The sequence below is a fragment of the Exophiala viscosa genome (genome assembly GCF_022695815.1).
Source record: "Exophiala viscosa unplaced genomic scaffold EDD37scaffold_10, whole genome shotgun sequence".
In the NCBI taxonomy this organism is placed as follows: domain Eukaryota; kingdom Fungi; phylum Ascomycota; class Eurotiomycetes; order Chaetothyriales; family Herpotrichiellaceae; genus Exophiala; species Exophiala viscosa.
Genome location: NW_026944362.1, coordinates 689,228 through 716,695, shown reverse-complemented (window position 1 = coordinate 716,695; position 27,468 = coordinate 689,228). Strand labels below are relative to the sequence as shown.

General features: G+C 52.2%; 7 protein-coding genes across 7 annotated transcripts; 2 read left to right on the top strand and 5 right to left on the bottom strand.

Annotated features, from left to right (window-relative positions):
• Positions 1-459: 459 nt before the first annotated feature.
• On the top strand, positions 460-3,240 carry EDD37DRAFT_120078 (uncharacterized protein). Its single transcript, XM_062809316.1, has 2 exons — positions 460-1,134; positions 1,184-3,240. The coding sequence occupies exons 1-2, from the start codon at positions 933-935 to the stop codon at positions 3,103-3,105; spliced, it is 2,124 nt and encodes a 707-aa protein (XP_062667387.1). The 5' UTR covers positions 460-932; the 3' UTR covers positions 3,106-3,240.
• EDD37DRAFT_673165 (uncharacterized protein) lies at positions 3,225-4,661 on the bottom strand (the record flags this gene model as incomplete). Its single annotated transcript, XM_062819470.1, has 2 exons — positions 3,225-4,465; positions 4,513-4,661. 2 exons carry the CDS (start codon positions 4,659-4,661, stop codon positions 3,376-3,378), a joined length of 1,239 nt encoding a protein of 412 aa, XP_062667386.1. The 3' UTR covers positions 3,225-3,375.
• A 2,113-nt stretch (positions 4,662-6,774) lies between these two features.
• On the bottom strand, positions 6,775-13,201 carry EDD37DRAFT_119872 (protein-serine/threonine kinase). The gene has a single exon (XM_062809314.1). It carries the CDS (start codon positions 12,808-12,810, stop codon positions 6,862-6,864), a length of 5,949 nt encoding a protein of 1,982 aa, XP_062667385.1. The 5' UTR covers positions 12,811-13,201; the 3' UTR covers positions 6,775-6,861.
• Positions 13,202-15,523: 2,322 nt separating this feature from the next.
• On the bottom strand, positions 15,524-17,077 carry EDD37DRAFT_119867 (sterol-4alpha-carboxylate 3-dehydrogenase). The gene has a single exon (XM_062809313.1). The coding sequence runs from the start codon at positions 16,914-16,916 to the stop codon at positions 15,627-15,629; it is 1,290 nt and encodes a 429-aa protein (XP_062667384.1). The 5' UTR covers positions 16,917-17,077; the 3' UTR covers positions 15,524-15,626.
• EDD37DRAFT_638257 (ubiquitin-conjugating enzyme E2 Z) lies at positions 17,070-19,386 on the bottom strand. Its single transcript, XM_062817093.1, has 4 exons — positions 18,931-19,386; positions 18,845-18,878; positions 18,392-18,789; positions 17,070-18,343 (listed from the first exon to the last, which is right to left on the bottom strand). Exons 1-4 carry the CDS (start codon positions 18,961-18,963, stop codon positions 17,432-17,434), a joined length of 1,377 nt encoding a protein of 458 aa, XP_062667383.1. The 5' UTR covers positions 18,964-19,386; the 3' UTR covers positions 17,070-17,431.
• A 1,201-nt stretch (positions 19,387-20,587) lies between these two features.
• EDD37DRAFT_652860 (uncharacterized protein) lies at positions 20,588-21,652 on the top strand (the record flags this gene model as incomplete). Its single annotated transcript, XM_062818490.1, has 4 exons — positions 20,588-20,732; positions 20,789-20,846; positions 20,913-21,233; positions 21,286-21,652. The coding sequence occupies 4 exons, from the start codon at positions 20,588-20,590 to the stop codon at positions 21,650-21,652; spliced, it is 891 nt and encodes a 296-aa protein (XP_062667382.1).
• Positions 21,653-22,200: 548 nt separating this feature from the next.
• EDD37DRAFT_119820 (hpt sensor hybrid histidine kinase) lies at positions 22,201-27,055 on the bottom strand. The gene is made up of 2 exons (XM_062809312.1): positions 23,647-27,055; positions 22,201-23,599 (listed from the first exon to the last, which is right to left on the bottom strand). The coding sequence occupies exons 1-2, from the start codon at positions 26,831-26,833 to the stop codon at positions 22,374-22,376; spliced, it is 4,413 nt and encodes a 1,470-aa protein (XP_062667381.1). The 5' UTR covers positions 26,834-27,055; the 3' UTR covers positions 22,201-22,373.
• Between the last annotated feature and the right edge of the window lie 413 nt (positions 27,056-27,468).

The window sequence follows — 27,468 nt, the reverse complement described above, 5'->3', positions numbered from 1 at the left end:
GCTCCTGTATCTGCACGAAATGAGCTGAGCCACCTGACGCATTGTAAGTTCTCATCACGCATGAGGCCTGGTATGAAGGTCCAAACTCGTTTGCTAGATCATGGCTGATGATGACAGATCCGGCTACACAATTATGTCGGTGAGTACAGAATCCCCTTGGTGATGAGTCTCCTCCTTTTGGTTCTGAGTCAGCAGTTTTTCTTAATCAAGGTCACCCTATTATAGGTGCGTGCCGCACAGCCGTCAGCTTGTCCATGGCCCCTAGTATCTCAGCCTTGCCAAGTACGCCTAATGCAACAGGGCTTCCCCACAAGTCATCTTGTCCAAGTTAATCTGGTGGTAGCTTATTGATCTCAGCAACGGGCAGCACCATATCAAAGAAGAGCCAGCGTCAACATTGGAGATAGCTTTGGTAACGGTGAGATCCAATCACCCCAGCCACACGAGTCCTTCAAAGTGCCAGCCTGTATGGTTGTTAACACTATTAACACCCGCAGCGTACATCATCCTTCAAGTGTCTCTGCTGACAGATGACCGCAAACGAGATGCTTGTAAGCGTCTGCTGGAATGGAAGTTCCACACAGATCTCTCCAATGCACGAAAGACTTGTCCTAGATCTATCAACGATTCTGACGAGCTAGATCTCAGTTGCAGATCTCGCGGAGAGAAGCCTTCTTGCTGCGGTCGAAATGGACACTTCTCAACCGCAGTTTCGTCTCCGTCAAACTCACGGCATAGAGTCAGCGGTAAGCGCTAGATGCCGGGGTGACAACTTCGTACTCCGTGTGTGCGATCGGTCATTGAAAACTACTCCATCAGCTTGTCTTCCCTCTTCTACCAGGGAATGTCTGGTAGCGACCAAAACCTGTTGCAAGTTAACCCATTTGATCCAGTCAAATCACAGATGAACCCATATCTCAGGTTTCACGAAAATGTGGCGGGCTCGATACCGTCCAGCTGCTGCTTGGTGGGGTCCTCCTGCACACGCTGCTGGTCGGTCACGGTATGAACAGCTACCTGATTCTCGATGGAGATCCCATCATGGCTGGAGGCATCAGACCCAACCCAGCGGTCACCACTTCAGACGTGCTCCGCCAAGGCATTTCTTCCAACACCACCCTCCAGAGGTGCCAGGTACGTCTGGATCCAAATGGTTGGGGGCACATCTGACCCTATCACGCAGCTCAAGAGTCTTACCCAGACGAGACCGAACTGGAAGAACAGCCCCCCTCGAAAAGCGAGAGCAACCGGCAGATCAAAGCGTATGACCAAGCCGAAGCTGGGACACCGTGGCTCGGGGGAGCCGGAAGACGCTTCCCCATCACAAGCTTCATATGTCTTGCAGTTATCCTCGCGGCAACTATCATCGTTATCGTTGTTCTCCTGGAAGCCGAGAACAAGGACATCGACACCTGGTGTCCGCCAAAGATCATCGTCTCAGGAGCATCATGCCATCGATACGGCATCAGAGTAAGCACGGTCATCGCCGTAAGTTCGTTCATTTCAGTCAAAGCATTGGCCATCATGTTCATGGAAGGCGTCGCCATATCATGGTGGGTAGATGCTCTAGCCGGTCAGAGGATCAAGAACCTGCACTATCGGTGGAAAATCAGCCAGTCTTTCATCTCGGGCACCTTCCGCGCGAGCTGGAGTTGGATCGTCGTCGCAAGTTTCGCAGTCACCACATTCGCCGCCTTAGAAGCACTTATGCAAATGGCGAGCTCTTCGGCAACCGCCTTCTCGACATCGACCGCCGACATGACAGCGACTCTGGCCGACTCGCTACCAGCCGGATTCTCCGGGGTGATCGCGGCCATTGGCCACGACGAGTTCGGGACAGTGTACTTTACTCCGCCGTTTATCGACATCCTGCAAAATCACAGCAGTCAGACACCCATCTTGCTCGACATGCAGGGCTGCGACACCACGGCCAATGCCTCCTGCGCAACGACCCTGACGGGCGTCGGCTTCCACTACACATGCAACGCCAGCCGCAGCGCGTTGCAAACACCTATTTCCGACTCCGACAACGGCACGGTCTCACAACCCGAGAACACTGTGTTTGAGGTCACGTTCATCGAAGACCTACAGTCCACTTGGGCATTGTACATGAACCTGGCATGGCAAGACTCACCAGGCTCCGAGGGCGATGTGATCGCGAACCGCAACTGCACTCTCGTCCCTGCGCTGGTCGAATACCCAGTTAACGTAACGCAGCGGATCGTCACGCTACAACCACCCAATTCAACCGTAAACTGGACTTCTGGTAAAGGATCAGTAAACGACAGCAGCACATACGCAGTCGACAGGGTCCTCAACGACCTCCCAATCCCATCCTACGACGCCGCGGTTCAAGGATCCGTCAATCTCACGCCAGGCACGCACAGCACCCTAGGCGGCATTGCCCTCGCGTTCCAAACGCTCTTCGACAGCAGCATCAGCGTCAAATCCGACGTGACAGATTCCGGCAGCGAAGTGTCTATCACAGGCTCCTTCGCAGCGGCCTTTGCTCATTTCCAGTCCGGCACAGGGAGTATCGACGACACTTTGAACAATACCTACGCCTCGCCCGTGGACTCGCTGCTCAGTAATATCAGGGACATCATGTTCCGCAGCTCCGTCGCCATCGCGGCGCAGAACATCACTAGCTTTGCGCGGACCAACAGCTCCAGCAACGATGACGGGTCCGACCACGAGACCTCCGAAGTGCCCGCGAAAGCCGTGACAGCACAGGGAACGTACCAGCTGTATCACACCGTGTACAAAACGAACAAGACAATGCTGGGCATCAGCGTCACGCTTGTGCTGGCTGCTGTCTTGTCCATCCTCCCCTTGTTCTGGGGCTTCTGGCATCTAGGACGGAAAGTCAGCCTGTCGCCTATCGAAATTGCTATGGCATTCAAATCCGCGCATGTGGACGGCCAGTCAAAGGGGCAAGGAGACGCCGAATTCTTGCCCGACTACGGCTCAAATTTCAACGCAAAAGAGTTGGTCGATTTGCTGGGTGAAACTGATATTAGGTACGGTGAGATCGCGCCGAACATGTTGGGTATGGGATTGCGGCATTACACTATGGCACCCAAGGAGGAGGAGTTGTGTTATTGACAGATGCCATGGCAGATGAAATATGTCCTTATACAGAATACCATGGTTGAGCATTGTCAAGAGCCTATTTTTCACCATACACGATATGGCACTAATCGAACATTGGAACCCAATTTGATGCCAGGCATAAAATTGGTCCAGCCTTCCCTCAGTTGCCTTTTTATCCAACCAGACTGAAAGAGAAGAAACTCCTGCTTGCCGCACCCATAGACCGTCGTCAAGAAATTTCGCTAGTAATCATGTCATGTCATCGTTGCTTGTGGAACACACTCATCTTCCAGCTTCAAGCTGCGAAGGTGTGGGTTGAACTTCCGGAGCAGCCGAGTCGTTCTGGGTTTGTTCTTGTGCTGGGTGATTCCTCCCCAGGAACCTTAGTCCAGTCAATCTGGATCTCCAACTCTCGGGTTGCGGTTGTCTATCAGTAGCAGCATTAGGTCTAGCCTGTTGCGCTATCTGATCAGTCCGCTGAGCCCGAACCACAACCGGAAATCCGTGTCGGTCACGGTCATGGTAAACGATATTCAAGAATCGACCAGGAATAATCATGGCTGGTCTTCTGCCAGCGCGTCCACCTCCGATGATCGAATAGGTCGCAGCAGGCGGCTGTACGTCAGCGTTCGTACCGCTCCTGGTTAGACCATCACCAGCTGCACCTTCAGGCCGAGGTTTGGGGACATAGTAGTCAGCTTTGCAGAGGGGACAGCAAGCGCGTCGTGACGTTAACCAGGGATCAACACAAGATGCGTGGAAAGCATGACCACATTGTAAACCACGAATGTCATCGTCATCTTCAATGGTGTCGATGCAGATGGCGCAAGCATCTCCTGGATCAGGTAATTGTTCTGCCGGTACTGCAGTCTGGATCTGTTCATCGTCTTCCTCCTCCTCGTTGGTTGTAACTTTCTGGATCCCAGTACTGGGCGAATCTGCTTGAGCGCTTCTGGGCCGGGTAGGTGTGGTAGGCCGCGCACTTTCTTCGGCGACCACCTCCGGTGTACCATGCTCTGGTCCAGCCTTTTCCTCATCGACCGTCGAGAAGGTATTCGTGTGAGCCAGGTCTCTTGCCTCGCCACCGTCTTTTGAGTCACGAGGGTGATTGTGTATACTCGGTGGTCTGGAAGCAGTGTTGATTCCTCCAGCAGTCGACAGGCCGGCATCAGCTCGATTGGATCGCCACGTTTTGTATTTTGTCAAAGGGAATTTTTCATTGACCTCATCCATTGTCATCAACTTCTTTTCGCGTCTGCGACGATGTTGGCGAGGCATTGCACCGAGGTCGACTCCGTCGGGGTCTTCTCCAGCCATACGCTGTCGATTCCGCTGGTTATAGCGAAAACAGTACTTGACACCGACGATGATCCTGGCACATATTAGTTTGATATGAAGCAAATGCCTCGGCTGGCTCACCATAGATTCGTAAAAACGACACCAAATCCCAGGGCGACGAAGAAGAGAAGTGGGGAACTAGGCCCATTGCTCCCATTGCTTCCTGAAGTGCCAGTACTGGTAGCCGACGCTGTAGCGGCAGTCGCCGCTAACGACGTTGCGGTAGACATGTTGGATGAGATGTTACAGTCAGAAGGCTCGTGATCAGCCTGCTCTCGATTATGGCTGGACTAGCGCTGATGGCAGCACGCACACCTGCGCTACGAGAATAAAGATGCTTCGAGTCGATACGAGTGTCCGATGGTGATCAAGAGATGATGTTGTAAGTCGGAGGGGCGTGGTAAGGCCTGATTTCAGGATGCGGGTCTAGACTCAAGTGACGATGTGCGCAGATGTTTCGAGGGAGCGGCAGATGATTTCAGGGAGGCGAACGGGAGGGAGTAATGACGGCTCAATCGGAGTTGCGCAACAATGCCAATCTGCCAGTGATGGTGGTACCGTAGGATTGTCGGAGGGGGATTGTCGTTCTAGAATGGAGATGAATGGTGAATTGAAGGTATTGTAGGAAGGAGGCAGCCAAGAGGCAATTGAGGAAGGATAGTGAGATGGTGTGCGCAGTCGGGGTCTGTCCGATGCAGAGGGAGAGGGAAATGTGAGAGAAAAGCAGGAAGTGGAAGTGGAGGGACGACCGATAGGATGGAAAGGCTGGCATGGGAAGGTTTCAAGGCACAAGCACCAATGTTTAGTTGCAGTGCCGCCCGGAGGCCTTTCCTGAGTAGGAGGGTTAGCACCCACAAGACCCTGGGTGATAAAAGCCGCAGGGACGCCCGGTTGACCAAGGTAGGCATCGTCTAAGCATCATGATCTGGGGCTAGTTAGGTTATCGCTTAGCTGGTAGCCAAGTGACATGCCCGCCCCGAACAAAGCTTGTTCCAGCACAGGCCTTGATGTCCAGCGGAACACCTCGGTCCATCCATCACTGAAGCTGTCAATGACACTCCTTTGGAACACACATTCAACCAGATAGAATCAAATCCAGCGATGGTGATGTTCATGTGGATGATCACTACGATTGTCGCCACCAGAACTCGTGGCAAGGAATCGAGCGGAAATAAGAACGATTCATTGACTTACAATGTGTGTAACCAGATAGGACATCCCATCCACTCACACTACACTCTCTCCCGCTCTCGATCCCTCCACCTGCAGGAGAGACACAGGTATTCACGAATCAGATCTCTGCCCGACTTGAATTTACCCGTCTCTTGAATCTTGTCCCAAAAGCCCTGCAGCAGCCCGCGTCGTCGCCTTCCCACATAAGGAAACATCACTTGACCAAGATCTCACTTGCGCGCATTTGCAGCTCTCGACATACTCGAAGAGATGCCAATCTGTATCGTCGACAAATAGGACGTACGAGTAACTGTAGGAGACAATTGTCATCTCATATTCGTGCGACCTACGCTCGATTCCAAGTGTCGTTGCCGTTAACCGAGTCTTTCGCCACAGTAGTCTTGACCCACTTAGAGGTAGAGGCGGCACAGGGGGGTTCGCAAACACGAATCTTCCAAAGCCACACAGCAATGCCAAATCGTTGTCTTCAAGCTTCAGTCACGCGTGCAGAAGCTGTGTGGTATGAAAAGATCCTCATCAGGCACATTGTAGGTGCCGCGTGGCAGACATACATCCGGAGCGATAAGCTATCAAGTGTAGGTTTGTATAGACCAGAAGGTGGCCCAGCCACATCTTTTGACACCAGGTTGCTGGAACAGCCACCGACATGGCCAACATCCACATATTAATGGATCCCTCCGGTTCCTTCCCATGTGGTCATTCCTGGTACTTTCCAGATGTGATGTTCAGGATGTTTGCAATTAAGCGTTGTGCCTGGCCTATTCAACAACTAGGTATCGAAGGTCCTAACTAACCATCACGCCTCGCTTATATCAAGTCTCAATTCATAGACCATCATAATCCGCGCAACCTCGAAATGACTCTCAGTCATTTGTCAATATCAGCCAAAGCATACCGTCCGTCACTTGCGCGTAGTCAATATACACCAGCAGTAAAGACACAGGTCCTGCCGAGGAACCTTCCCGTCAGCGTCAATGGCGCTGCATTGGACCGCAAGCTGCGAGAACTCATGGCTTTTTGCTTCTTTTCCCAGCACCACCAAAATCAACGAAACCCCGGATAATCAAACACATTCATGTCCTTTTGTATGGTCCCAGCATAACACCCAAGTCATTCTCGCCACCAGCGCCATGCAAATCATTGAACAAAAGAAACTCGGATTCCGGTCGTGTAAACAGATCTCGTAAAATAAATCACTCATCGGAGTGTACATAGAAAAACAAGGACAGGGGCCCATCAAGGTCGAGATTCGTTCGTGTGTGGACCAGATGGGCTTCCCTGGGGTTTGGGTGTGACTTCTTGCTCGAGGTCAACGACCTTGAGCGCTACTGGAGTGGCATCGGCATCGACGACTGCTATCTCAGCCACGTCAGCCACGGTGGTTCCAGGCTTTTGAGGGAAAATGACAGGTGGAGTGATATGACCTTGGCTGACACGACGCTCAGTCTCTTGCCCTGGATGTGAGTGTTGCGAAAACGGTCTGTCCAGCTTCTTGCGTGGTTGACTTGCAATCACCTCCATTGCGGACGGCTCCTCGGGGATTTGCAGGTTTTCCAAGCGTTCTTCCAGAATCTCCAGAGAGCGCCTCAGAGTGTCAGCTTCTGCCGTTCTGTCTTCACCCATCGAGATAACACTCCCGCGACTGTTAGTGCGCATCATTTCAATCCCCAATTTCGAGGTCGGTCGAGCAGACTTGCCCTGGGGTGAGCGCGCCCTAGCTTGCACATCGCCAAGTTCTTCATCTTCGTCGTCTCCCTCCTCGGCCGGACCGGTAGACTCTTGCATGCTTTTTTCCAACCGATCACGCTTCAGCTTGACAGCTTCTGAGGACTTCTGGCGACGAGGCGTACGCAGACCATACCCGGGAGGTTCCTCAGTCATTGCGGTCGGAGGAGCAGACTCTGTGTGAACCAGGTGAGGGAACCCACTCCGAACATAGGGTTTTTCTCCTACCACAATATCATCGGAAATGCCTAATCCACCTTTAGCCCAGTCATCGGTAGCTGCTCGAGACACAATAACTGGAATGTCATCATTTTTAAGAGATTCAATGTCACTGAAGAAACCGCCACTACCGATCGAGTCCTCTCGACTGGATCCCTTGTAGGAGGATTCTGGCATGGTCGGCGCCAGGCTGGACGCAACCGAACTAGGGCTGTCTTGCGTCTGTGCAGGATCCGTGCGAGTCGTGATAGGCGGAATAACCAGTGGCGCGGCAAGCTTGAAATCTCTGGGCGGTGGTTTCCATGAGCAATACTTGCAGAGCATTTCAGACAACTTCTGTAAGGTCGGCGGCTTTTGCATGAGGGTATCGAAATGATGGACTTCAGGCAGGTCCTTGAGATAGCCCGTAATGCAGACAATCGGTGTCTGGGTGTTGGCACTTTTAGTGTCTCGAATCATACGAGCAACGTCGACACCGTTGATAAGTGGCAGCTTAAACTCCATGAAGATGATGTCAAACTGAATCTGGCTCACAGCTAGTCGGAGAGCATCTGGACCATTCGCAGCCGTCACAGCCCGGCATCGTAGCTTCTCGAACAGTCTCTCCATGACCATTCGAGACACTGGGTGATCTTCACAAATCAACACGTCCAGTGGCCGATAGACAGGACCATCTAGAATATTGATCTGCGACATTCTCCGCGAACTTTGTCTGCGACGTTGCACTTTGAGCAAGGCTTTTGCTTGTGCCGCTTCGTTATCCGAAGATGAAGGAGAGATATCCCGCACAAACAGTTGACTCTTGCGTTTATAATGGCCAGGGATAAAAGAGTCTCGTGCGGATTGTCCATCACTCTCTTGCGAGCCAACTGTTTGTGAGCGAGTTCGTCCCTGAATGCTCGATTGTCGCTGGTGGGAAGTCATGGCTTTGGCGGGGGAAACGGCAAGTGCTCGTGCGGATTTAATTGGGGAAGATGCCAGAGGAGCCCCGTGCCTGATCGCATCATGTGGTATCTCGAAGAAACTTCCGGGATTCAAGGAGCTGCTGCCCTGGGATGATCCAGAAGTCTTTCGTCTTTCATGATGCTGCGCTGAGAATTGGACAAGCAACGGCGAAGATGGCTGCGAGGGACGACTTGGAGACGAGTTGGATGTGCCTCCCAAGCTTGATGGGGAGCCCGGTCTGTGGCCTTTGCTGATGGACAAAGCTCGTTTTACAGGCATTGGCATCATCGGACTACCTTCCAATGAAGGAGCTGGAGACCCCATTGCAGGGCTATTAGCCGCGGAAATGGCCTGAGAATGATTTGAATATCCCCGTGATTGAGCTTGCATGGCCTCCTTCCTCATCTTCTCCACGATATCCTTGTTGGCCTTTTCCAACACGGGCAGGTTTTTGAACGTGAAATTGCCAAAGTCGTCGGCAATCACAGGCTCGCTCAGTCTTCGACTCCGAGAATCGCGGGCAACGTGAGGAGGAATATGAAGCGGCATCAGACCTCTTTTGGCTGAACTTGCTTGGGACCTGGCACGGAATAGTGCATCATGGGGACGATTCGGATATTCACCTGTAGGCGGAGTCGTCCCGGCTGGGGAGAGTTGATCTTCGAGTTCTTCTGGGAAGGAGGATAGAGTAGCGCCGCGAGCATCGAAATACTCTGTATCTTCGGGATGCTCAGGATTGGGAACGAATTGAGCCTCATCCTCGAGTAGAGTGTCCCAATTAATGTCAGCAAACCACGGATGTGCTTGAATTTCGGCGCCTCCACTTGGGTACTTTTCGTCCTTGTTTGCACCCAATCTCTCATCGGGATCTAATTGAATGAGTTTGTTGACCAGATCTTTCGCCGCTGGGCTGACATCGAAGTCTTCATCATCATGCCAGGCGATTCGTCTGTTGAGGATATTATCGAAGACTTGTTCCGTACTTTCGGCGTTGAAGGGTGGTACTCCGTAGAGAAACTCAAACAGCATACAGCCCAGTGACCACCAATCACACATTTCATCCTGTCCAGTGCCGTTTATGGTTTCAGGTGCTAGGTAATCTGGAGTGCCGACGAAACGCCGACCATTGTCGTCAGGATCGAATAGGGGTGGTAGCACCTGGGAAGAAGCCGGTGGTGGAGGCTGTGAGATATTGCTCATTGATTGAGACAAAGGAAACAAGTCTGGCGATGCACTACCTTGGCTGTAGGACTCGTCCTCGGCGGCCGGAGGACCACGAGGAATGAGTTGAGGTGGTGCATCGCTCCCCTCTTGGACGCCTAGCTTTTTGAAAAGGTGATGTAGATCGAAGCTCGAGCCACTGCGACTATGGCTGCGTGTTCCAGAACGGCTGAAGGATACTTCTCGGCTCAACGAACTTTCACGATTCAAACTGAAGTAGGAAGGCTGGTCGAGGCCACCTGCGAGCGCAGGTGTCATCAACGGCGTGGAAGCAGGTGAATGGGGGCCTTGATCGTCGAATGAAGCAGATCTTGACGCAGTATTAGATCCAGAGCCTGCACCTGCTTGTGTGAAGGGCCCTTGCTTCAAAAGATCGGGCGCAGGCTCGTCCGGTGCCTTGAGTGCACGCTTCTGTCGGCCTATCAGACCCATACGGGAAAGACCAAAGTCAGTCAGCTTCAGATGTCCCTTGTGGTCAATCAGTAGGTTGTCCGGTTTCAAGTCGCGATGCACAATGCCTCGACTGTGAAGATGTTCAACCCCGAGGACCACCTCTGCGATATATTTCTTCGCCCAGTCTTCGCTTAGTCCACCCAAGATCTTGATCAGAGATGCACAGTCACCTCCGTTCAAATACTCCATCACCAGGTACAAGAAGTCTTTGCTTGAAAAAGTCCAATACAGTTTGGCAACAAAATCGCTTTCACCCTGCCACATCATAATTGCACGTTCGGCTTTCACGTTTGTGACTTGATTTTTGGCAACCATGTCGGACTTTCGTAACACTTTGATGGCGAAATATTCACCGGTGCTTTTCTTCTTGGCCAAGTATACGCTACCAAATGCACCCTTGCTGATGGGTTTGACAACTTCAAAGTCCTTGATTGATGGAGGTTGTGCTCGCTGTTGAGGATGACTGATGGAATTGAGCCTAGGAGACGACGGCGCCTTATCGGACGAGTGCATAGAAGACTGCCGCCGGTGCAGTATAGAGCCCCCCGTCGAAGGCATATATTCGCCTGCCGTCAGCAATGGTGATACAATGGGGGACTGAGCGGCGATTTCACCACTAGGGATTCTGGATTTGTTCATTCGAAGCGGCGACGGCGGAGGCGGCGGATACCTCCCAGGTGATTGCTGACGGTGAGGAGAAGCTGAGTTCAGTCCGTGAATGTGCAAACTTCGTCTTTTCCTGTCGCGTGAAGTTGCCGATCGGCCGTTGTCTGATACTGAAGCAGGAGATTCCGTTCTCCAAGTGTTTGATACAATTGAAGACGATGGCAGACTACTGTCGCTGTCATTGGCATCGTCGATGTACATCGATCGTCTGTTGGAAACTGGCTGCGGCTGTGATATCAGGGTGCTCTTGTGCGATCTAGGGGTTGGACATTCGATGGGACTGCTCGGACCAGTCGAGACTGCCTGTGATGAAGAGCGTCTCTGCTCTGTCGTGGCGATTTGATGCATTTCTCTTGGGTTTCGGAGGGCAGAAGCCATGGATCGCACTCCTGCATACCCTATGGTGCGGTTGTTCTCTGCTTCGGTGGGCATTGGCGTGGCATCTTCATCTTCTCCGGGGCTCTCAAGTATTCCCTCAAGCGCAGAGTCGTCTTCTGCCTCGCTTTCACTGGAAGACAGTGACTCTCCTGCTGCTGCCCGTTCAGCTTTGATCAATGCTTCACTGATACAGGCATCGACCTCAGCCATATATTCCTGACGAATTCGTTCCGAATACTCGAGGACAGCCTGATGTCGCCGAACAACGTCTACCTTCTGGCGGGCCAATTTTTCCGTATCTACACTCAAGGCAGCCAGACCAGGTTCATTCTCCAGGCTGCTTGGAGTCTGCCATTTGTAGACCTGGGTAATCCTTGACTCGGATTGTGGCGACTGGGACCTGAACTCGTCCTCGTTACTGCTCCTGCTGTCTTTCACCGAAGGCACACTAATCTCAATGGCGGTATCACAAAGATCGAGAATCAACTCGACAATCCGGACCAACGGTCGTCGGACCACAAATGACCGCGCGCGGGCATGCCCCAGTCCGGCGGCAGAGGGACTTCTTGACCTCGCCGGGCTCGCAGCATGAGAACCTGCTGCGGACGAAACAGCAGACGACTGAATGGGCGAGGGACCGATTGGCATACCCTTGTACTCTGGAGCAGCCATATGAGCAGGGGGGTTGTCCCCAGATTTCCGACCCTGGCGAGCCTCAAAGGCGTCGAGCACTTTGACGATGGCATTTCGATGTTCCGCGAGGCTATCCTGAATCATCTGCACATCCATCTCGGCCTTGTGTTCCTGAACACATAGATCCGAGTGTTTCTCAAACCACCAAGGTACGATCGAGCGTTCGCAGACACGACAGAGGATAGGCAGGGGAGGCGGGTGATTTTCGGGGTCGTTGGCCCCTGCCTCTGCTAACTCTGTGAGATATTTTGCCAGGATCTCTGCCCCTACTCCGAGTACTTCAACCAAGGTCCGCGGAAGAGCGATCTCGATGCGTAAAGGCTCCTGTGCAGGCTGTAACATCCACATAGTATGCGACTCGCCTCCAGAGGCCCTGTCATATACCATAATACCCTGCCCTTCCAGTTCCAGGGTAGCCCGTCCGGACTCGTCAGTTTCGATATTGTCTTCGTTTGGCTCTGTGCCGTCCTCTGTCGAAAGCATGGGGGCCATGTCTGAAGATGTAGGAATCTTGACGGCGAACTTGACAAGTCGACTCTTGGAGTCATTGGACCTCAACGCTTCAATGGCCGATTCGAACACATGAGGATCGTCGCTGATGAACTCTGAAATCTTGTGGCCCCTCACAGCGTCAAGCTCTGTGCCAACCACGTCCGTCCAGGACGGGCTGACCCATCGTATGTGACCATCCAGGCTCAAGTCGAGTATGATGTTACGCGTTTGCTCCGCCGCGTCTTTCAGATCTTGCGTGCCTTCTTGAATGTCCTGACTAAATGAACGTTCCATTGCATGGCGAGTGAGGTCACTCCCGAACCCGGCGTCGCTCTTGATAGCAGCGATCGCCGGGGGCCTGAGGAACTGCTGGGCTGAGCCATCCTCTGCCATTACTGCCGCACTTTAGGCAGTGGATGCCGTGTCCGAGCGAAGTGTGGAAGCCGTCTTAGGGAACCGGCTGCGATCTCAGGGACTTAATGACCCGCGACGGGAGTCAAAAAGACCCTTACTACGTCGACATTTCCGCAGCGAGCCGTGATGAACTCTCTTCTAGTAGAAAAGTCGAGAGGGTGGTCTAATGGGGAGGTTTGTCCTGCTCTTGAACGCTCTGTGGGGACGTATGAGGAGGGCGTTGGCGATTGACGCGAGGAGGAGACCCGGGGAGGCGTGATTGTCTTGTCCTGGGAATAGAGTGCAGCCAGCTCACACGAGGAGCAGCAAGATTGGGAGCAAGTAAGAGAATAGGTCGACAACAGCGATTGATCGTAGTTGTTCTTTGACAAGAAATGTTTATTGTGGTTGTAGACCAGGGTGCACGGCGGAAATGCGAAATACTGCAGCAGGAGAGGCTTGCTGGCAGTTAACTATTTTTGCCGGCAAAACGTAACTTGGACGTGTAGGCGAGTTTAGAAGGGGTCCAGTTCAAGAGTGAGTGGTCTGAGAGGCCGCTTGCTCAGGGTATGGAGACTGACAGTTAGAAGCGGTATCGCAAAGCCCTCCCTGGAATAAAGTCGAGGTTGGGACTGCAGACTGCGCCTGCGGTCTGAATACTACAACCACATGGTTTATTTCTGCTTTGAAAGCAATCCCCAAAGACACAGGCATGCACCTTCGACAACCTTTGCGTCCGTGATCCTACGCAGACTAATGCATCTCTTCTTCTCTTCCACCCAATGACATCGTGCTTCCTGCCCGGCAAGCAAAGACAGCCCCTAAAGAAAGATCGAGCACGCTTCTTCCAGGCCTGTTCAGGCTGTTCACCATTTTTGGTTCTCCAATACGGGCGCTCATTCGTCCTTGAACCACCCAGCTGGCAGAGCCACCCTGGAATATGCTTGTTTTGCTATCCCCCCCTCCTTCAGCATCTCTCGCTGTCCCCCTGATGCCGGGCCTACCTGCTGCACGTTGTGCTGACAATATCCGTAAACAACACCTCCCCTTCTCCACCTTGGTTCATCGAAGGTTGTTCGGCTACAGTTAGTTTGCAACCATACCCGTCTGGCGACGGGAAGAGGAGGGGCTGAGTTGCGTCGTTGTGCATATCATTACGTTCTTCACACCTCATGGACCTCAGGAAGCAGCATTATTGATCCGATGTGGTTGCACAGAACTCTACGCGTATGCTGTCAACACGGATGCTATGCCTTGGCCAAGCGCCGTGGCCATCAGATAAACCGTGCAGCCCAGGTTCGTGCTTGTGCACAAGCTCTTCAAGGTTCAGACGTGGATGAAACAGCAGGTCAGCGATCCTTCGTCCAATAAGGCCTTCACCTCGGGACGTTCTACAAGACTCTTGCAGAGTTGCAGACGAATTGTGAATGCTGCGTGATCATGGTATTTTCTCTTAACGGCGGAACTGCAGATCCCCTGCACACTGCGTGCATAGCCTTAGAAGTCTGGAAAGGTGTTCAATCCTTGCACTTTCTATTTACCCTTTCACCACACTCCTCGAGATGCTGAATGCGAAGAATCTCGCTTGGCCAGCAATTCTCGATATATTCAAGGAACACCTAGGCAACGACCAGGAGGAGAGCCTTAGTAGTGATTGTTGTTGGTTATGCTATTCCCCAAGCCAACACCAAATAATCCTTTTCCTCGACTTCATTTGCGGGCATCAGACACTCATTTCGGCTCTCTCATCAAGGCCAACTTTTCGAGTCCTGACGGATTTTAACGGCGCTCGAGAAACTATCACAGGCCACGCATAGGCTCAACTCTCACGGTCTCACCTGACCCGTCCGCTTGGCTTCAAAGAGAGGGCGCCAATCATTTCACCCCATGGCTCTACGCTACTGCATGGAGGACCACATCCCGCGATGCGCGAGAAGCTCGTGGTTTTGCACCTAGGCAAAATGCTAAAAATGCCGATGCAATAATGAATCGTCCTGGTCAGAACCGACACAGCCGGTAGGCCGTGCAGGTCCCAAGATATCTTCAGCTAACTGGTTTAGAAAATAATGACACGAGCAGAATTTCTTTCACAGCACGTGAGGGAGTTCCTCAACCACCTCAGGCCCAATTGACGACATATGCTTACATCTATTACCCTCCTATGTCTGTGCATCCTGACGCGTTAGGAAACGCGTTGAGGGTGTGAAAGGCGGGGAACACATCCTCAGGTTCCTACGAGTACAGTCAGTCACAGATACGAGTGGTCGTCGTCTGCGGTACACTCTCCATTGCACCAGGAACTTGCCTGACCAGGATGCGCCGTTACTTCCCTGGTTTGAAGAACTTGTTGGCAAGGAAGAATTGGTTCTTCTTCTATGCATGACTTGTGTCCGGCAATCCATCTCCGTGTATATGTGGAGACGTCCAGGTCAATGCCCACCCCCTTATGGGTCACATCTTCTGGCCTTTTATGACTTCTTTCCTCATCAGCCGGTACATTGTGCCTTCCGAAAGCTTGCTCACTTCGTGACTCGTAGAGGTTTGCAGCATTGTCAGGAGCCGTGAACATTTCATGTCCATATTGAGCCAGTCCCTGATACGCCTCACCCATGTCTTGATCATCGACAGTCAGAAGAGGGTGTACCCAGTCAAGGCTGCGCTATGCAGGTCACCACAAGAGAACATTGATCCAGACTCGGAACAGGCGCCATCCTTCTGCTCGCAGACTTCCGGATGATCCGGCCTCATACTTATTACTATGCTTTTCTAGAATTGTCATGTACATGTCCACCTGGCGAACGCTTCCCACCCATCGATCACTGACTCTTCTTCTCGACAGACCCTGTCCTCCTCTTGTCCTCTTCCGCTGCCTTGAACTCCTTTACCGCCCTGGCAAGACCCTCGTCAATCGACACAATAGGCGTGTACCCCGTCCTCTTCTTGAGCTTTTCACAGCTATAGTACCGGTTCATGATAGCGTACTTGGCCGTCTGGCGATTGAACTTGCCCTTCCGTCCCGAAAGCCAGTTGAAAACTTCAGCTGCGGCTCCGACAAAGGTCGCCATACCCGAGGACACCACCCAGACTTTTTCTGGCTTGACGACTCTCCCATACGCCGTGTACAAGTAATGAGCAGCATCCCAGAAGTACGTAGGCTGGTCGTTCGTAACATTGAACGCCTCACCATCGACGCGCTCATGGTCCAGCACCACCGCTTTCCCCTCTCGGCGCCGATGGTACGTCGACAACAGTGCCTGCGCCGCGCACAGTAGCCCATACACCACATTGTGCACATACGTGTTATCAAACAAGTTACTCCCATCCCCAAGCTGGATATGTAATTGCCAATCCGGCGCGACGCTTGCTGTAGTCAAAATCCCACCAGAGAACCCCCCTCGATCCCCCTCGCCCACGATCCCCGCCGGCCGCACCGCGCAGGTCAACATGTGATTGTACTCATCTTTGTCATTCGCCTCGAGCGCCAACTTCTCCGCGTAGACTTTTGTTTCCGAGTAATACTCGACCGGGTTGGGACAGACGTAAGGGTACCGCTCGTCCGCGTTGATCAAGTCGCTCACGGCGTCCGACAGAACACTGCACGAACTCGTGTGCACGAATACCTTGCATGTGCTGCCCCAGTCGCCGTGTTTCCCACCCGCAACTTCCAGCAACGTCCGCGTCCCGTCGATGTTCACTTTCCTCAAAATCGCAGGCGGTGCTTCGAACGACGGACTGGCAGTGTTGACGACCACATCGGGCTTGACGGTCCGAAAGACCTCTAGTAAAGATTCGACGGAGGTGATGTCTCCTTCGTGGTACGTTGCGCCGGGGAAAATGTGCGTTGTACACCGCAGGTCAAGGGCGTGTACTTTTGTATCGCGGGTAGAAGGGTATCGTGAGCGCAGGGAGGGAAAGGAGAATGCTTGAGACGAGCCATTAGCGATTGTTGTTTGGCTGTGGTGGCTGCTACGCGAATGCAGGTCCAGCTCCTGCTCCTCTGAGGGGAAGTTCAGCAGCTGATCGACCACTCTCGACCCTAGAAAACCGCAGCCTCCGACGACCAGGATTGTGCCGTAAGACCGAGAAGGAGGAGTCTGGCTAGACATATTGACACAGCAAGCTCTTGAGTTGACGTTGCTTGATATAAAGTAGTTGAAGAAAGTCGGGTCTGTCCCTTTTGACACTTTTTGTCTGGGGTGCAGATCGGTTTCGGTTTCCCTTAGAAAAGTGGACCTGCTGGGCCGTTTATAAGGGGCTCTTCAACCCTCAGCCAGCCGTCTTCCGAAACAGCCCACTCTCATGTGTCTACGATGCGAAGAACAGCAGAGTCGATGTCGGTGGAAAGCATATATTTGCTGCATGTTACGCTCCACAGAGGGAGGACAAGGCTACTTGTACCTAACTGCAAGACTACCTTTGGTCGCAGGTCGGTCGCCCTTGTTTTGATCTTGTAACGGTATCTGGACTGCTTCGCGTGGGTGATGCAGCACACATGCCGTGCAAGCCCTTGAGAGCCCTGTATTGAATCATTGCCATTGCTTTCCCTTCCGACGCGGTTCGCCTCAACGCCATCCACACGCTAATTGTGCAAAATGTCAACAGTCTGAGGAAGCCTCTTGACTCATACGGATTCCTCGGTCGTACGCTGTGCTGACCTTCTGACTTGACGGTAATATTTCTTCTTGTCATCATCAGAGCCCCAAAGCAGCTTCGTGGCTTCGGGGTGTACGATCGTCCGAGGGTCATACGGCGGAGATTCCTCTTCTAATGCCTCTGCAATAGCCTCGACATGATTTCTGAGCTCGTCCGGCCGGCTTGGGAAGTAACACAAAACTCCATCTTTCGAGACTCGGTGGTGATAGATTGGTGTTTCAACTTTGACCCGAGGCTGCTCGTCCGGAAAGCGAGGACTGATGTTCATTTTGATCTTGAATATTCCACCGTCCAGATGGGTGCTGGGTTTACCGAAGTATGTCATAATCCAGACATACGGATTGCCGTTCTCCAGTTCAACGCTGATATTGTGGTGCTTCTTCCTCTTCAAGTAGTCGGCCAGTTGTTCCGATTGACGTTGCACTCCAGCAGCCTTGGAAGACTCTCTTTCCTTCAAAGCTAGACCTTCGACAGCCCAAGATTTGGTTTCGTCTCGAAGCACTTCCTTGATGCGGACCAGTTTCTTGCCGAGAGCATTGTACTGGAACTTCCCGTCCATGGTATTGCCTCCTCCTTCGAACGGCATTTTGGTGAAGTCGGAACCATCTTTGTGTTTCGGGGTGTGCTCGAGAACTGTAGACATGTAGTGCTCGAAATACCATAGAAATCTTCGTTTGTAGAGGTCTTTGAACGGCTCGAATTTGAGTTTCGCCTGTGCCTCGGCCACGTCTTCGTCGTTCATCTCGTCGCCTGCTTCTTCTTCCTCGTCAGACGACCATTTCGGAGAGTCTTCAGGAGTTGCAACACTTCCATCAGCCTGAATGCCCAGAGCATCTTCCAGCTTCGCGATGACAGCGATTCGCAGTGTTTCGTGACGAATCTGACAACATCAGCAATCAGCTCGCATCGCGTTATATCAATGTCTTACCTTGGCACAGTAAAGGTCGTTCATCTTCTGGTCGTCTCTGCCCTTAGCATTCTCGTAGCCAGGTTCATTGCCATATGGGGTGTTGGACATCAAACTTTGTATGGACCACAATATTGACTCCAGCCCTTGTGCAGATGACCATTCTTCGCCCGGCTTCTCACCATGCCAAGTACCCAGAATGGAAAGACAGACTTTCCCACCGGCATAGATGTTGGGGTTGAACCGTGTTCTTCCTGCATTTGTGGTTTTTGCTTCGACTTTCGGGGGTCTGCTTGGGTATTCCATGCCGAACTTGACGGTGAACTCGAAGAAGCCGAACTCGTAGGGAGTCCCATGAGGACCGATGATCAGGGCTTTGAGATGGCGCACGTCGCTTTCCTGGCAGGCTACCGCTATAGCTGCGCACCTTGTCAGCAAGTGATCTCAAAGTTGCTTGTACAGCCTATGTCTTACACAAGTCGCTTCCCTGTTGGATCTGAGCGATCTCCTGTCTGGAATCAGTGCTTCATTCTGTCTCCCAAATTCAGGTATATTCTCACCCTTGTTATTCTCAAGATGGTTTGGTTAGACATGGTGGGCGCGTGTGACTGTGACCACGATCAGAGGAAACGAGGTGGCAACCGCAAGTAAGTACTCAGTCAAGAAAGGTATGAGACGAAGAGGAACATTGCCCGCGCAAAGAAGATCTGAAGAGAGGTGGAAGTTATGAGGCTGTGTTTCACAGCATGAAGAGCAAGCAGTCAAAAAGCGCCTGCAGCGGAACGCGGTATCCTGCATGTGCTTTTGCAGAAGATCCAGGTAACAGGCGTCTGGTAGCCTGTTGAAGTTTGTATCGACCAGTAGAGAACAAAGCTTGTCTCGTTCATCAACAAGGCATCATTCTGGTTCACGTGTGCGCGACTGGGCTAGGCAACCACTACCCAGCAAGAGCACCCTTCGCGTGGAAGAGAATGAACGTGGTTCCTGTAGAGTACGAGACGGTTGGTGCCGAGCAGACGCCTAAACAATGAAAAGACTCACCGGCCGATAACTGGCAACTTGAACCCCCCACTGACGCACTGGTACCCATGATGGAGCCAAATAAGCGGGGGAGAGATCGCCCTAACTAAATCTGACTTTGACTTCTTTATCCATGTGGTCTTGTTTCTGTCTAATAAGTCCCTACGTTGGTGCTTTCTTTCAAACGATGACATCGGGGAAGGCAATGCACTCATACTGTTCGAATGTCATCAATACGGAGGTTTGCTGCCATAGCCCCTTGCTGTGAGCACAAGACTCCAATCACGTGCGAGGCTGTGATCTTCGACTCAGGACGGAGCCGTGTTGTTATGTTCTTGATCTCGTCCTCTTCGAACTCAATCTAGTCACCACCGTCTAACATATCGCTGCGGCTTACCAGCTTAACCTTCGCTTGGTGCTACATGCTTGCTAAGACTGAGTGACCGGATCATGCTGACACCTTCCAAGACAGAGTCCGTAGCATGCCGGAGATCGTGGCTAAAGACTGCTGAGGCTATTGCTATGGTATAGCGATCAGAGCCGTACATGTACGGCCTCTTGCCTTGTTACCTCATCAGCTAGCTTCCAGACACATGCTCTTGTTGTCGAGCACGAGTGGTGTATGCACTCAGCTACAACCATGAACCTCCCATGGACATTGAGGTACGAGACGTGTCCGCACCTGACATTCCCGACTATCTCTTTCCTGTAGAACCTTTCGTGCGACTGCAGTAATTCATCTCAGATGGCTGCCAGGAGTCCTCGTTGCTCACTGGCCTGTCATCTATACGGCCTGGGATCAGCCAGTCCGGAACGCGAAAGCGAGTCGTACGGAGAAATCATTCCCGCACTGAGGGGTGCGAGGCTGCGCCGTGGCTAGCTGAAGCAACCCTGCAGCACATCCTTCTCTACCTGCATCCAGATACGCCACACGACACACCAAGCCCGACATGAAAGAACTTGTTGACCTCTGGTTCGTGTTGATATTCATGCACATTTCAGCTTTGCATAGGCGTATACGCTTACCTTATGAGCTGCACCATGGTCACAAGATTGCATATCCTGCTGCTCAAGCTGTGAGCTTCATAAGAAGGTAGGGTTCAGCCCTTGATCGCGTGAGCTCCTTCTACCTTACGAGCACGATTGAGGTTTAACAATACAATGGGCCTTTACATGCTTGGACGCCAGCCGCCCAAAATGTCTGTCAACACAACTAACAAGCAGTATGCCACTGCTACCACAGCTGCCACATCACTCTCAGAGAAACAACCCGATCAATCATCCGGTAGCAGCGGTACTCATGGCGCAGCATACGTAAAGTACTGCAACACGCTTGGAATGGGTATGAGATTCCACCGGGCCTTCATGCAGTCTGTTCACAAACTGACAATCTCACAGACGTAGAAAAGGGCACGACCTCCTTCGACGAGCGCATCCGTCGCGACTATCGCTTGCAGTGAGTCAAGCTCGTCCCACGAATATGTTTCTGTCATCCTAACCACCGATCCTTCTTTCTCAACAGCACAATTCAATATTGGATGGTTGCCTCCTTAGCCAACGGCATGCTCTGGGCCCAGATCATCATCGGCGCCGCCATCACAGCTCTCGGTGCATCTCACGCGCCAGGCTCCAAAACGGCCACGATCTTCCTGGGGGCCGCCAGCACCGTCATCGCCGGCTTTCTAACGTACTTCAAGTCGCGAAGCCAACCGAATCGATCGCGGCAATTCCGTCAAGCACTAAGAAAGGTCCGCAATAAAATGGATGAAACAGCAAATCAACTCGACGAGACCACAACCCCAGAAGAAGCACACGCCCGCGCCTTGGAAATCCTGAAACTATAGTAAGTCAACATTCACGTCTCCTGCCATGAGGCCAGTGCTTACCAGAAAAAGCGACGAAGCCATCGCCGAAGCTGCAGCAAATTACCCCGACCTGTGGGTCACGGTCAACGACATGCGGAAGTACTTGCACAGCACTAGCAACAGCAACCAGACCTCAGACTCTGACTCGAACGCACCGGTCCCCGATGCCATGGACGCCGTAGTCAAGCCTGATATCGTTGCGCCACCAACACCACCACAAATAGCCCCAACAGCGCCGCAGCCCGCTGCAGAACCATCTGCCACCAACACCACGGCCGAACCTCCCCCAGAAGCTTTGTCGACGCAGAATGGGGGCGCAGCGAACTCACCACTGATATACCATGGAACACTCAATTCCCCCGCCGTCTCTGATGGGTCCCATCCCCAGCCTTCGTAGCAGAAAGACACCAACAGATCCCACAAGAGTGCGGCGACTGTCGTCGCAATGCCTGACCGATAATTGAACGGTCTGTTGTCGATTGTGTTTGGTCTGTCAGGTCTTGCACGGGAGCTTGCTCGCGGCGGCTATTGAGTAATACCCTGCCCGGTATGGTGCACTATAGATTTCCTGTGGCATGCGCAGTGGCAATACGGAAACTATAATTATGAACGCGCATGGTGCTTTTTGGGCCAGCCAGGATGGTCGGCTTCGCCAGTTGGATTTTGGAGGTGAAAGTAGGGGCGTATCTTTACATGATAAAACAAGCAAGAATGTCGTTGAGGAGACTAAGAATGCATCTACGTCCTTTGGGGGAAAACCCAAGTCAACCATCGCTTCACTTCCTCATAACTCTATGGCCTGATCTCGCTTCGTCCCGGCGAGTCCATTCTATAATGTGCAACTAATAAATCAGTCCGGCAGCGTATGTACACTTCGCCCAAAAGAATCATGGTCGCATCACCAGGGTATAAACATGCAAACGGGCATGTGAAGGACGCATGCCAGGAGGTGTAATATCGATATCCAGTCCCTCATTCTCATACGCCAGAACACCAGAACTTCATAAAAGTGAAGACTCTAACGCAAGGCTTCAACATAGTTGCTACAATGCCGCCCCTAAAATTATATGCATCGAAGACAGCAGAATATCAATATGTGCATTTCGTGATAGGTGCGTTCAGGATTTTGCCGGCCGAGCCGTGCTCTCACTCCACTCACTGCTCTGTCGAGCTTCCCTCGACATTCCGCCGAGGTGTGGTCGATGCTGGACAGGGTTCAGGCCAGGTCGATTCGGTAACTCCATATCAGGGGGAGGCTCCTGAGCCTCCAGTAACGACTGGATCAGGTTGGGGTCAGAGCTAGGGCTGGCAAAATCGACATCAAGTAATTCCTCGGGAGGTGGTCCAGGTATGTCGTACATAGGGACAGAGAGCGCATCCAATGCAATAATCGGCGACGACGATCTTCGAGAAGGAGGCTCACCATCCTGATTGAAGTTGAAAAGGGAAACATTTTCCTCAGTCAGCGCCATCGGAGACTCGTTTATGTCGATGCCTGGATCCTCAGGCGGAGTATCTTGTGCCCCCGATGGCAAGAGATTCGGAGGAAAAGCCTCGCCAACCGTGACTTGGGGTGCGACGCTGGGATGACCATGACCGCGGTCCGTGGCAGACAACAACTTCGCGTCCCGAAGTACCCTAGCCTTGTCTTCCGCGTCCGCTCGTCTTTTGGCGCGGTCGCCCTCTCCTTCCCCACCTGGAATCGTTCTCTCAAGAATGTTTCTGGAGATGCTCGACCTGCGAGCACGCGCTTTCTCTGCACCCGAGACAGGCGGTGCGTCTAGATCAACTTCGCTGTTGTGGGTTTTTGCAAGGAGCTCGAGGGCAATGGCCTCGTGGTCTGTGCAAGTCGACGAATTATCCGTAAGTGGCCCTGCATAGGTATGTTGCGACGGCCCTATGGTATCTTGAGACGCTCTTCGAGATTGGGCGAGAAGATCTCGCCCACTCGTGATCCATCTCAGTATCGTCTTTTCCAGTGCCGGTCTCTTGACAGGTTTTGCCAGGTAATCGTCCATGCCGGCCCTCTCACATTTCTCTCTGTCGCCTTGGATCGCAGACGCAGTCATTGCCACGATGGGTATACTGTTGATTGCCTCAATCGTTGTGAAAGGCGCATGATGTCTCAGCATATGTGTGGCAAGGTAACCATCCAGAACGGGCATTTGGACGTCCATGAGAATCAGCGACGGAATGGGATATTGCGCCGCTTCCTCAGAGGTCAGATTGGGGGAAGTCGCTTTAAGTAGATACTCGAGGACCTCCCTGCCGTTCCACACCGCGCTGGCAGAAAATCTAAGGGCTCTGATAAATCTAAGCGCAATCTGCTGATTGACAGGGTTATCTGCATCTGATCAGTATTTAATTCGTCAAAAGGGTCATCGAACATACCTTCAACGACAAGTATATGGAATTTATCCCTCTCTAACTCGGGCGTGGGGGTCTGTTGTCCAGAAGATTGGGCTGTTAACGAGGGGCGGTGCTCATTGAGAGGAGCTGGTGAGGTTGTGGGTGCCTTGCCAGGAGTAGAAAGTCCACGAGTTGCACGGGTATCGTCCCTCGAAGATCCGGTCATTGATAAAGATAGTTCAGACTGTAGCCGATCTGGAATCATACCGACTTCGAGTAGATCTGGAGTGTAGCCCGCTTTATATTCGAGCCTTTTAAACGGAATGGTGAAGATGGCTGTAGTTCCAGCATCAAGCTTCGATTCAAGACTGATGGTCCCGTGCATCAGCTCAACAAGGTTTTTGGATATTGTCAGACCGAGCCCTGTACCGCCAAAGCGTCTAGCGGTGCTCGAATCTGCTTGACTGAAAGGTCTGAACAGCCTCTTCTTGACTTCCTCCTCGATTCCAATACCGCTGTCTTCGACACAGAATTCGACAGTCGTCGTATCTGCAGTTTCGGCAATGATTCGTGCGCTCATTCTTACATACCCATCTGAGGTGAACTTGATGCTGTTGGTCAATAGATTCGTCAAGATCTGTCGTATCCGGCCGGGGTCGCCGAGTAAGATGAGATCGTTTAGTTGCGAAAGTTGGATGTCGCTAATAAAATCCAGCTCCTTTCGCTTAGCGGCATAAGAGAGCATTTTGGCAACATCTTGAAGCACAACGCCGAGGCTGAACTGTACCTCCTCGATATCAAGTCGGCCGGATTCGATCTTGGAGAAATCAAGGATATCGTTGATGACGGTCAAGAGAGAGTTCGCAGACCTCTGGATGTTCTGAGCAAATTCGCTTTGTTCCTCGTCGAGCGGAGTGTCCATTAACAATTCAGACATGCCCAAAACTCCTGCGATTGGAGTTCGAATCTCGTGGGACATGTTCGCAAGGAAACTACTCTTCATCTTGCTTGCCTCTTTCGCTGCGGCCTCATTTGCCAGCAAGTTGATATTCTCGTGCTCCTTTTGACGCAGCTGGGTAACTTCGGTACCTATCCCAATCACTCCAATAATAAAATTCTCATCTCCATGGCCGTTAGCATCCTTCTTCCCCTTCAACGGAACGAGTTTCGACCGGAACCATCTTGAGTTGACCTCGTTCTCGACAATCTCGAGGCTCGATTTTCCTGTCAGAATGCGCCTGAGTGCATCCCTGAAGTCGATAAGGGAATCATCCTTGACGTATTTGCTGTACGACTTGTAGATTGACTTTCCCACAATGTCATCCTTACCGTCATCGTCAGTGAGGAAAGAGCCTTCGAAAAAGGTGACAGTTTCGTCGCGGTTGATGATGAACAGACTCATTTGCGAATGGGTCAGTACGTCTATCAGGTTTTGACGAGCTCTTTGTCCTGCCACCTTGGCATCAACAATATCCTGTACATCCGTGATACTGCCAATCCATTTGATGATCTTTCCAGTTTTCTCATCACGCAGTGGTACGGCGCTTCCAAGCATCCACCGATATTCACCGTAACGATTTCGACAACGATAATGTACTTCGTATTTGTCACCCGTGGCGAGGGAATGTTGCCAACGGCGCTGAGTTTCGGGCATATCGTCGGGATGGAAAGGAGCGGTCCAAGCGAAACCCTCAGTGTCGGCTGGTCTTAGGCCGGTATATTCATACCACTGCTTAGAAAAGTATTCGTTGTATCCGTCGGCTCTGGTCGTCCAGCAGATGGCTGGCATTTTGTCGCATACGATACGAAACCAATCCTCCTTGTCGGCGGCTTGAGAAGCGATTTTGTCCGTGTATGATGTGACATCCTTAAAAGCGATCATTCCGGCTAGGAATTCCCCCGACTTTTCATCAAAGACTGGGTGCCCGCTCACATCAAAGGTTGATTTTTTACCGCTTTTCTCATTAATCAAACCGATTTGCCAACTGGTGAAGGCTTCTTGCGTTCGGCAAAGAGCGATGATGGGATTATCATCGTCCACAAGTTCGTGTGAAAAATCGGCTGTCCACGGCTTGAACCTGGACAGAAAATCATAGGACTCGTCCGATGTTGGATCGCTATCAACAGCCAGCAGTCGCCGAGCGGCCAAATTAGGAAAGACTACGCTCTCATCTTTCCACATCGCTATCAGAGGAATCTCGATGGCCCTCAGCATTGCATTTTTCATTTTGAGGACTTTCTGGAAATTGCCAAAAGCCGGCGATTGCACATAATTCGTCGTCGGAGCACTGCCTGGAAGCAATCGCGAACCATCGGTCGAGTCAACAGAGTGCGACGCAAGGGCTGATAGGGTAGCAGTCGAGCTCGGGGTGTTGTTGTGAGAAGATTGAGAGGATTTCGTGGAATTTGAGTTTGAGGAGGGATTGCGATGTGCCGCAATTGTTTGTGCATGAGGACGATGTGACGACGAGTGGCTCCCGATGCTCGTAAATGTGAGAGTATAGAACCGCTGCCCTTCCAGGGTCCATATACTGATGATCATCCGACATGTAGCGCGGCGAGAGCGGTTCTGACCGGACATTTCCCTTCTACGGCCATGATTCGTGTGGTTCTGGCCATTGAATTGGGAGGAGAAAGCCACATCGACGACAGTGTCCTGGCTTTTCCGCGTCCTGCTCCGAGTAGGCGACCGGCCTCTTTGAGGATTTGGTGTCGACGTTGGGGTAGAGTCACCGCTCTGTAACCCTGGCAGCAGTTCTCCTGGAGAACCTCCTCCTCCCTCAGCAGAGTCCAGGCCAGTAGCAAGGTTATCGAGAAATTTCTCCCAACTGACCCAGATCGGTGCGCCATCTGAGAACATATCAATCCCTATCTGGGACAGTGTCTGGCCTTTCAATATGTCGGTCACGGTAGTATTAACACCATTCTGATCTATTCCCAGCAGCCTCCCCACAGCTGAATTCGCAAGTATCACAGTCTTTTTGGATGAGAGGACAAGCAGAGGTGTCGGTAGGGTGGACAGAGTCGCAAGGGCGATGTCAGTGGCCCCCGAGTCGGGGAGGGGCCCGATGTCGACGTCGTCTGGAGTTGCCGGACCTTCATAGTGGAACTTTTCGATGGGAATCCCCGTGAAGGCTTGCGGAAGCGTGCTCTGAGATGACCCTACGACCTCGTGGGTTCGTGAGTCCAACTGCGATCGTGGAGAGCCTGGGCCATCTTCCGCGATCATGGCAGGAAAAGAGCGGCGGAGGCTATGGACGCCCTGCAAGCAGAGAAGACGGCTTGTCGTGTTACGACTCGAGTCATTCGATAAAGGTATCGATGTTCCGATATGAGGAATCCTCCACGTTCCCTAATACCGCATGAATGGATCGCGATGGCATGGAGAGGGTTAGGGATCCAGGGCGTGGCGTTGCCAAAGCGGTGGTGACGGTGCCAGAGTTTAGGGTTGACTAGGCGGCGGATTCGATGACTTTCTGACTTTCACCCAGAAAAGTCTGTCGGATGAAGGGGAAGTCAACGCAACTATTCAAGTAGGAATAATAATATTGAAGATGAAGAGAAGAATCCAAGAGACTGCGCAGGTTGTCAGAGGCAGGAATTAGTAAGAGCGCAACCCGCATAAAGGCACAGTATCGTCGGTCAAGTGTTGGACGTTGATCAAAGAAAATGAATGGGCCATGGGCCAAGTTACGGGGGCGGTAGAGGCGCGAAAAGCCTTCCAGGTTCACGCCCGAGTCCCAACCAAGTCCTCAAAGTCTCCAGTTGCACGTCCAGTCGTCGTTCTAGAACTACGCGAACTACTACGTCCCGTGCTCGTCATGATGAACATCCTGTGACGTCGATCCCCCATTACTACTACTG